This window comes from Gavialis gangeticus, unplaced genomic scaffold (assembly GCF_001723915.1).
Source record: "Gavialis gangeticus isolate Ggan-Ray unplaced genomic scaffold, GavGan_comp1, whole genome shotgun sequence".
Classification (NCBI taxonomy): domain Eukaryota; kingdom Metazoa; phylum Chordata; order Crocodylia; family Gavialidae; genus Gavialis; species Gavialis gangeticus.
In genome coordinates this window covers 25,848,074-25,858,943 of record NW_017728997.1, presented here as the reverse complement: position 1 = coordinate 25,858,943, position 10,870 = coordinate 25,848,074, and the positions used below count along the sequence as shown (strand labels likewise).

Genomic DNA, 10,870 nt, shown 5'->3' with positions numbered 1-10,870 from the left:
CTACTTCACGATCAGGGCGGCTGGGATCTGGAACCAACTTCCAAGAGAAGTGGTGCTGGCCCCTACCCTGGGGGTCTTTAAGAGGAGGTTAGATGAACACCTTGCTGGGGTCGTTTGACCCCAGTAATCTTTCCTGCCACGGCAGGGGGTCGGACTAGATGATCTACTCAGGTCCCTTCCGACCCTAGAAACTATGAAAGGAAAAAATCCACTTTTTTCCCCCACAGCAAATATAAAATCCAGGATTGGGAATAAAGGCTCCAACTAGAACAAAAAAAGAAACAAAGCCAGGAATCGTCACAATTCAGCAGTGAGATGGTAATGATCATTTTCAATGAAAGAAAAAGGAAGTCATGAGAAGACTTTCTACACATAAATAAATTTAATGTCAGATTTGTAAAACTAAAACATGCAAAACAAATCTCTATAGATAAAATGTAAGAATTCCTTCCTACCTGCGTGTTTTGAAAGTAGTGCCTCCAAAGAGGTCTAATTTTATCTTGACCACCAACATCCCAAACGGTGAAACAAATGTTTTTATATTCTACAGTTTCCACATTAAAACCTAAAAGAAAAAAAAAGAAAAGTAGTTAAATATTCACAATGACACTGTATAAACATAACTGCTATAAAATGTTAACTGTGCTCTCATGATCATTTACCATATTTCACTTTCAAAAAGGAAAACTTGATGAGCAGGCTTTTGTTAAGATGGTAGCACATTCTATAAAACAGTAAATTTTGGGAGGGGTCTAACTCTATCCTACATGCTCGATGGGGAAAGAACCCAACAACTAACCCCTTTCCTTAAAAATAAGGTCTTAAAAAGAGAAACACTTAAAAAAAAAAAAAAAAAAGTGTCCTTGCTGCTTCAGGGGATTTTAACTTTAAGACTAGACTAGATTACAGAAAACTTCACAGTAATGATGAAATATAATACAAATCTGTTTACTTACCAATAGTGGGAATTGTGGTGACAATTTCTCCTAGTTTCAGTTTATACAGAATAGTTGTTTTGCCAGCAGCATCCAAACCAACTAGAAAAAAAAGTTTCACAAAACAATCTTAGTTATTTAAGATATTCTCATTAGACATAACAGGGAAGCAATTCATTTTTCAGTGAGCAACTGGTCAATTCTTGAAGTTGTCTTTTCAGAAAGTTCTGATATACCACTAAGTAGGTTTCCTCCTTATTTCTCCTCTGCCTATCACTGAGTCACTGACACACAAGCCAATTAGCTAGTAATTTAAGTCAAATCCCAGATTCTCTCCACCTACACACTTAGAAAGCTTTGTATTTCTTCTTTTGCAGAAACTGCAAAAAATGGGATTTTTTAAATGTGCAGTTGAAATTTAATCCTCTCCTGAATATTTTCATATATTTGTTATATCTAGCATTATTTTCTAGACAGCAGCCAGAACTATGCTTTCTTTCCTCCTCAGTCATTCAGTATCTAGATTAGAAATTGTGGCCTTATCTATTACTGATCTCTTTGCTGCCTCCAGATCTAGCTACTGCTTTGTGTAGTATTTGGATTTACCTTGGATTACTTATGCTGTTTCAGCTATCTTGAAATGCAGCAGTCCACTGTGCAATACCTTATATACACTGCTTTATGGTTAGTGGAACAGCAGAATTCACGTTGTTTTTATGCATAAAACATCAAAGGATTGTGGCCTAGCTGCTATATACTTTTCTTCCCCAAACATTATTCCTATTCATTAAAATCTATTAAATCTGAGCTATTCTGGAATTCGGGGGGGGGGCTCTACTGCAGAAATGGCTTCTCTGTGTGGCAATTAACATAAGTCTGCAGAACTTCAAGGCAAACTACAGAAGAAACCTTTTTAAGAGTGAACTTGGAAAGGGGTGAATGGGAAAGCTCTTCTGAATGGAAGATTGTTAGTTTATTTTAAGTTAAAGTGGACACACCCAAATAGACTAAGACTTCATGGACCATAATGGTATTTCATTATACTATGGAGTGGTTATGCAATCTTTGACCCAGAAAACCAATTTATCACCTTACATTTCTAAATATATTTTAATCCAGTATGTCAGCAGACAAAGAAATACAGTTATGTATTTAAACTGCACGAGTGAACATTCAGCGAAGACACATACCACTTATTAAAAACACCACCATGAGAACCCAAGGCATTCGGAAGGCAAGACAACAACAACAACAAACCCCCACGCATTGTTTTTGTTACACTTTCCGCCAAACTAAAAAAATGAAACTGAAGCGGAAGGAGGGGAGGGAAATCACAAGAACATTATAGCACTGCCAACCCACTCAGCAGCAATTTCTGTATGAATACTGGCATATCCTTACTGAATAACACTGTACCATGTTTTGTACTCATTTCTTAGTTACTATTTTTGTGGCTGTCCTGCACTCATACTTGAGGTCCCTGACTATTTAATTATACATGCGCTAGTTGGGTATTATGTCAGTTTCTTTTATATTACAACATAATATAGTGCAATTTGAAATTACTCAGCTACTTACTCAGAATGAAACCAAACCTTAACACAATAAAAAAGCCGCTAGCCTCTTCCTTCTCAAACACATACAACTAACTGCTTTGGCATGACACACTTCCTATGAGCAAAACTTCCACATAAGCCAGAGGTGGACAAAATATGGCCCATGAGCTGAATAGGGCCCCATCAAGGGACTTTATCCAGCCTGCACCGCATCCGTTGGCCCTGCCTGGCTTACAGATGGGGGACACCCCAGGCCATGGCGCACAACGCTAGTCCCAGGGCACGCAGAGGGGTGGGGGCACCAAGATGGCTGGGCTTAGCTTCCTGGCAGCCCCCACAGCAGCAGCTCACTCTGCCCAGTTCCTGCTGCCAGTCTGCCCCGCACCCACCAGTGGGAGTGCTGGACAGAGCGGGCAGGCGGGTTCTCCATGGAGACCCCCATGGGCTGGGTGCACTTGGCTGCACAGATGGGATGGGGCTGCAGGCAAGTGGGGCTGGGATTGTAGTGCAGTGATAGCACAGGGGCAGGGACCAGGGCAGAGCTGCAATTTGCTCCCACATCTCTGTGACAAGCATCAGTTTCATGGACAGGCAGGTGTGGAGAGTGGATCGCAGTTCTGTACAGGCCCCAGCACAGTGCTGTCAATACTCTGTGATCCTGATCCTCATCCCCGTGATCCTGGCCCTAGTCACCCCCATCCCACTCCCAGATGCCACTCCTCGCCCACCCGTGACCCCATCCTATTTGCCGAGCCAAGCCTGCCCTTCCTGCAGGGGTCCCAGGCCAGTCTCCATGGAGACCCCAGCTGGTGACCCGGCCATGGGTGCAGGACAGATGGCTCAGGACTAGATAGGACCAACTGCCTGTCTCCCTCCACAACAACTCACCAAAACTCCTTAAGTGGCCCTCCAGCCCAAATAACTACCCACCCTTGCCATAAGCATTCTACAGTATTTGGGGTAATTTATGAATAAGCAACAATATATATTGATGCATACAAGTTAACAGAGCCAGCCTTTGGGAAAAAGCTGCCCTGGGGAAACTTGTATTCTGGTGTCTTCCCTTTGCCCCCAAGTCAGAGGTGTTACTGCAGGTGGCCCCAGCCGCTGCCACAGTGCAGTCACCCACCACCTGTCAGCCTTGCCCACTGCTGCCTGAGCACCTATTTGGAGCCACCGCTGAGGTGGGAAATGATAGCAACATCCCTGGAGCAGCTGTGTGGCTAGCCCCAAACAGAATGGGGGAGAGGGCAGCTGCCCAGGCAGGTGGCCTTGTCCCCAGTTCAGTCCCCATCACTGTGGACATTTCCCCAACCCCGTAACTGGGGGTGGGGAACATGCTCCTGCAGCTGCCTGTACTGCCTGGCTCAGTACTGGCTGGAGGTGAGGATAGGCTGAGGCAGGGGTAGAGTGCTGGGGTGTATGTGTGGCACCTCCCAATGCCCTCCCCTGACTATGGCACCCTAGGCAGTCCCCTAAGTTTGGCTCTGCAAGTTAAGGCATTTTCTCAAGTACTTTTCCCTCACATGTTAGTACACAGTTTTATAGATATTATTTTAACTGGAAAAGCCAAAAACAAGCTTTTTTGAAGAGCAAGGAAACAAAAAGATTTTCCAAATGTCAATTTAAGAGCTGGCTTTTTTAAATGTTGTTACTTTTTTATTCTGTAATTGGTAGATGCTGATCCCTTATAACTCCAATAACCATTCCTCCCTCACTCCCCTAAATGATTAGTAGGAGCAACAGATGGTCACAAAACACTTTCCTGATACTGCAATATTATAAAATACAAACGTTGGTTTAGCATTTTTCCTTATGCCTACGAATACTGGGTAGCTTCTAAAGAAAGGACTTTGTAGGGAACTCTGAACTCCTTCAAATATATGCCAGCTGTACAGAAGTAATGTCTTTAATAGTCCAAGGTATCACAGTCCAAGGCTGTTCTTTCAGAGCTCAGCCACACTAGTGGGCATTGCCAGATGGAAGACAGGGTACCTGAACCCTTAAGAGAAGTCATAAGTATTATGCCCATATCTTTACATAAGGTAACAAGGAACTTTTCTCCATGAAAATTTTAAAGAAATGGTAGCTGCTCCAAGATGTGCTGTTGGATCTGGAGTGGAGCCAACAAGCAGCATGTGGGACCATCCAGCATGCCCCACATGCTGCCCGCGAGTTAACTCTGAAACCAACAGGCACCACTGGAGGCTGGATCCAGCCTGTGGGCCAGATTTTTTACACCCCTGATGTAAATCAATTCCATGCTTCTGTGGGGACAGAGTGATTAATCAAGTTCTTGAGGTTGGCAATACTGGAATGATAATGAAGAATCCTAGATACTCTTCTTCCTAAAATAGTTTATGCTCCAGTGTAGAAAAGATACTGCAGCCAGATCTCTAAGAAACCACAATTTTGTTCTATCCCAAGAATAAACTCTGCCCACAAGTCTTTGGACAAAGGACATGGCTACTAATATTTCCAGGAGCATTCTATTATAAAAAACTTAGTCCATCTGTCACACTTTGATTCACGCTTGATTGGCTGATGGAAACAGCCAACCAGAGTGCCCCAAGCATGGGGGAGCACTGCCATGATTCCAAAGCAGCACTGGCCTTGGCTCCCCCACCCCACAAGGGGCAGAACAGTGGCAGCATGCAGCACTCAGTGGCGGCACACCATCCCAGCCCTCTCCCCCCCAACATTCTTGATGGGCAATTGGCTAGTATTATTATAAATACAGAGTAAACTGGCTCCCAAGACAACTGCCAAGTAGTTATACAAGATAGTTATGAGCATCAGGTTTTTAAGACCCAGGTACACAAAGCCTTAGCTGGGAAGATACAGTTAGGGATGATCCTGCTTTGGACTAGATGACCTCCTGAGGTCCCCTCCAAACCTCATTTTCTATGATTCACAGAATTAATGAGGTCTTGTGAAGCTGGAATTTCTGCTGGCCATCTCACTAATATAATCACTCTGCATAGACTGTTTATTCCAAACTGAAAATATCCTCACCTTGCATTTTAAAACCCTTACAATACTAAATCACATGTTTAATTGCTATGAGTTAATACATACTTCAGAAAACAAGTTTTCTTTAAAAAATAATACAGTAGCATATAATGCTTACCATGAGCCACGTATTTCTTCAATGTCTTAATACACAACTTTTGAAAACTGAAAAATTGAACAGCCCCACCATTTCTAAATCCAGTAAGGGCAAAATGTTTCTGTTAATCTTGTAAAACAAAAGTAATATTTTATTTTTAAATGTGTCCTGGGACTATGATTTTAAAAATCTGTAAACTGTCCCTTCATCACACAAAAACTATATTAAATTTCACTTAACTTGGATGAGCTCCTGATGTTATCTATTATTTCCAAATAACCACTTTCTTAGTCAGAAACCAATAACCAAAATCCAAAATAAAAAAAAAAGGGGACAGGTTCTTTTCAGACAAGTCCACAACATTCAACTCTCTGATTCTTCTTCGCATTTAATTCCAGCCTGTACAGTAATCTCAAGAGTTCCATGGGTTCTTTTGTGAAATTTCCCGACAGAACACATTGGATAAGAATAAGGGTCAAGCAGCAAAGAGCACCTTGCCCTGGCAACCATTTGATATCTGCAGTGCCTACTCTACCCCTCTCAGAACTTCCCTTTTACTTATGATTTCTCCAGTCACATTTGTAAACCTCAGCTTTACAATACACTCAACTCTGAGCCTCTACTTCCAGAGTCCCCTATGTTATCATAGCCATGTCTACTTGAGTAGTAAGCAGCCTCTCTAAAACAGTATGTGACAGTTATATAGGGTGCCTGTACATGAGCATGGAGGCTGCTCCGACATGCTGTAATTACAGCACACTGGAGAAGACTCAATTACAATCAAGTCTGCTGGAGGGTGGCAACTGCTGCGCTCCAGCAACCTCCTGCATCTTGTGTATCAGCATCCTGGTGCTTAAAAATGGCAGTGTGGACACTTGAACTAAATCTTGTTTGACAAAGAGCTCCCACTGCCATCTTCAGAGCAGCTCTTGGAGCTGTTCTAATTAAAGCGCTGCCTCATCTCGCATATCAGCGTCCCATGCTTAATTAAAGCACTCTCCCACCCCGAGAACATGTGTAAAAGTACCCATAGATTGCTTCCCAAAGAAGTTGACAGGTTTGTATAATATAACCTCTGTTTTTTCCAGAGTTACCTCTCTCCACCACCACTGAATTTTTTGTTCCTTTTTATGAATTATGCTTGCTTTGGAGCCGTGAATTGGATTGCTGACACTAGTATGTGGCAGGAACTCCCGTCTCAAAGGCTGTTCTCAGCCAGTCAAATTGTATTGCTAAAAGCAATGTCCCCTTCAGAAGGGATTTCAATCACTGTATTGTATGTTAGTCTATTATACTGTTCTCTCTCTCAACAAGAGAGAGTAATTTTGTTTTGTTTTTTTTTTGCTCCTTCCAGCTAGTCTTTGCTGCTACACATGGCAATCCCCTGCTCTGGATGCACATAAAGCTTCACACAAATTAAATAACTACAAAAACTTAGGGATTAGGTTTTTTTTAAGTGGAATAGCCATCAAAACCAATGCATTGTAGCAATTAAATTTAGAGTTCTAAAAACAAAGACAGAGCAACCCACCTTGAAACATCCAGGCGCAATTTGAGTCATAACCAGGAACAATTCAACTTCAGAACTACGCTTACTTTATCATTCGTACAAAAAAAATTCTATACTGTAATTTCTTTGCTGTTTGCAACAGCTACCATAAAACACAAAGCTTTAAGTGATTAAGAACATGTACAATTATTCTTAAGATGTTAAAGGGGTTTTCCCTCCCTTAAATTACAATTTCAAATGTTTCTGAACACACAGAAGGGATTCCCAAATTCTCCAAAGGAACTGCCCTTTGGTGCGAAAAGCCAAAGCTGGTACCACTGTCCGTTTCCCCAGGATTATTTGGTGGGCAAGAACTTAACATGAAAAGTTAATAAATCTCTCTAAAGACTGAGGCTTGGCTACATGTTCTCTCAAGTCCCACCTGTATGGCCATATCAATGTATTAAGATAGGAATTTGATTTTACTAGGACTGTGCAAGGTGCAAGACAAAAAAAATAAGGTTTTCAGTTGTGTGTTAAAGTGTAACACAACACAACACACCTTTTAAACATGTTTTTCTTTAGTTCACTAGGCATGAGACTGAAAGTCCAGGATTTTTATACTCCAATCCAAGTGTTACCTAAGGGGACTGTACCAAAACGTTTAATTCCATGCCTCGGTTGGCCTTCCTTCATCACACCCCCAGCTGTAAAATGGAAACAGAATTGTACTTCAACAGTGTTTCGCAGAACGCTTGATGTGCACAGACCACTCATGAAAGTGCAGACCAAAGTATTCATGGTTCATACCACAGATGCCCTGGTCAAAAACTTGGGACAACCCAGTCACAATCTTGGGTTTAGCAATGACCTACCATTAAGCATATTGCATCCTTTTACATTCTCTGCCTATGTTATACAATTTAATAAGATTACAAAATATTTGAAAAAGGCAAAAAATAAAAGAGCTTGCAAAGCTTAAATGTAAAGTATATGGAACGATAAATTCTACTTTTTACTGATTTTGGGAGGGCTGTAAAGAAAGTTGCTCATCATACTTATTTTCTATTATTATAGTGTTTGAAATACATTGCATGTATTTCACTGAACAGACGTTTGTTTTCTTACCCACATGATATGTTAACTTACAGCCATTTTTAGAAAAAATAATTTAATTCGGGTAAAGGAGGCAGATGGTCATATTTCACAGGTAAAGCACAAGCATTAACATCTAAAAGCCTGCGCACTACAGGGTCCAGTCTAGAGGGCAAAATCCTAACCCCAAACTGCTGCTTTTGACATAGATGCTAATTCAGTCTTTGCATCCATTCAAATTAAGTTCGTGAAGACAGCTACCTATTATGACATGGACAACTGCTTATATAGATTTCTGCCTTCCATGCTACATATACAAACAAGTCCAAGGCCCCATCTTCTAGCTGTAGATCCTTCCACACAAATAGGGTTTCACAATTATGCTGCTGAAGAGAAATATAAAAAGTGCTTGTTCTTCGACCCAGCTGTACATCTATTGTAACCAAAACCTTAAACTGGGGTGAAAACCAAGTCACTTAATGTCAAGCTGCCAGCTATTAAAAAGCACTGCTGATTACTTTAAAACTAACCTAGATTTCAGCTAGTTACCTCAGGATAGAGAGACTAAAGGGCTGAGAGCTAGGAGGACCTCCAGAACACCACCTCATCAGGCATTACTCTTGCAAATGATGAAGACGCAACAGGAATACCCACAGCAATGACCAATGCATTCCTCCAGCATGGCTTAGGGCCACCTCCTGCGAGGATTTCGTAAGTCACCGATCATTGCCTGTGAAGAATCACTGTCCACGTGCAAGTAAAGTGGAACAAAATATCGCCCTTAAAAACAACATACTGCTCATTTACTAACACAACTGTCCCAGTGAGACAAGGCTTCCCTGGAAGACAGGGCTGTTCTCACCCAGCTTTCGAGGCAACCAGACGAGGCTCTTACTTCAAATTCTTACTTTTGGAAACGAAGATGGCAACCATCCAAGTGAGGCTAGCAAAGCGGCCCTGCGGCTTCCACGCCGGGTGTGCAGCCGTGCAAAGGGAAAGGCCGGTTTCCTACCGAAAAAGCCCTGGCCTGGATGCGGGGGAGCTCCCACTGCCACAAGGTGGGGCTGGACCCGTCTCCGGGCCGGGGGGGAGGGCAGAGATGTGGGCGGTGCGGGGAACCCCGGATCGCGAGCCCAGCCCCCCACAGGGCCCGTAGGGCGGAGGCGAGGGAGGGACTCGCGCAGGCCGCGGCGCCGCGCCACGCCGCGCCGCTCCCAGCCCTAGGACCGAGCTCGCCCGCATCAGCCGCGTCCCGGCAGGCTCCGCCGGGGTGGGGGGGCCGGCTGCGGCAGAACAACAAAACCAAGATGGCTCGGCGGCTGCAGCGCGGCCCACGGGGCCTAGTCCCTCCGCCCGCGGCACGACCCTCCGCTGCGGCGGACCCTCGGGCCGGGGGTGTCCTGCCGCCCGCGGGGCTCAGGGGAGGGGACTCGGGGGAGTCCGGGCCGTACCCATGAGGATGCGCATCTGCTTCTTGCCGAAGAGGCGCGAGAAGAGCGAGGAGATGGTGAGGCCCATAGCGGCAGCGGCGGGGCCTGGCTGTGATCGGATCGCTCCGCGGGTCCCGGCCCGGCAGCACCAAGGGCGGGCGGCGGCGCCTGTGCGTCCGGGAGTCTCGCTCGCTCTCTGCCACGTCACGTTCGCCACGGCCGCCGGCTCCAACGCGGACAAAATCGCGTCACGCGGCCACCTCCCCGCAGCGGCACCGCCCCCACCTCCGCCCCCCGGCCGGACTACGGCTCCCAGCGGCCCCCACACCCAGCCAGGCCTCGACGCCCGGCGCCGCCAGCGCAAGGCATGATGGGAAACGTTGTCTGGGGCCCGCCGGCCCTGAGCGAAGGCATGCCGGGAGCTGTAGTCCCGCCCTCTTCCTTGCCACGCCGCGCGATGGGGGATGTAGTCCTCGCGGCTGGGTCCGCAGCGCCTCCACGTCGGAAGGCGGGGCTGAGCAGCGGCCGCAAGGGCCGAGGGAGCGAGGGCCGGCCACTCCCTGCGCTACCTTTGCCCGTTCCGCGTATCCCTGCCCGCCCTTCCGGCTAGCTCCATCTGCACCAGGTGTCTCCCTGCTGCCTTCAGCGTTTTTCCCGCCCCCGCTGCGGGGTGCAGGCTTTCCCCCCCGCTCCCCGCCCTGCCCTGGCTCCTCTCTTGACCCCCCCGCAGGTTGTTTGCTTGCCTCGGCCTCAAACTTTTACCTTCCTCTGTTAGAATCATAGAAAATGAGGGGTGGACGGGACCTCCGGAGGTCACCTCTAGTCCAGCCCCCTGGTCAGAGCAGGACCAGCCCCAACTACATCATTCCATCCAAGGCTTTGTATACCCAGGTCTTAAAAACCTCCAAGGATGGATAGTCCACCACTGCTCTGGAGAAGCTATGCCAGTGTTTTACTACCTTCCTAGTGAGAAAATTCTTCCTAATATCTAACCTAAACCTCCCTTGCTGTAACTTGAGATCATTGCTGTTTGTTCTGTCATCTGTCACTACTGATAACAATCTAGCTTCATCCTCTTTGGAACTACCCTTCAGTTAGTTAAAGGCTGCTATCAAATCTCCCTCTCAGTCTTCTCTGCTTCAGACTAAATAAACCCAGTTCCCTCAGTCTCTCTTCATAAGCCCCAGCCCTCTAATTATTTTTGTTGCTATCCACTTGACTCTTTCCAACTTTTCCACATCCTTTCTATAGTGGGG

At 45.5% G+C, this 10,870-nt stretch overlaps 1 protein-coding gene across 1 annotated transcript in view; it reads right to left on the bottom strand.

Annotated features, from left to right (window-relative positions):
- ARF4 (ADP ribosylation factor 4) overlaps positions 1 to 9,859 on the bottom strand; it is a 21,345-nt gene extending 11,486 nt beyond the window's left edge. The window contains exons 1-3 of the mRNA XM_019504989.1: positions 9,636 to 9,859; positions 957 to 1,037; positions 456 to 565 (exon numbers count right to left, since the gene is read on the bottom strand). Of these exons, the coding sequence (XP_019360534.1) occupies positions 456 to 565; positions 957 to 1,037; positions 9,636 to 9,702 (258 nt within the window). The 5' untranslated portion in view covers positions 9,703 to 9,859. The remainder of the gene's footprint in view (positions 1 to 455; positions 566 to 956; positions 1,038 to 9,635) is intronic.
- Positions 9,860 to 10,870: the final 1,011 nt, after the last annotated feature.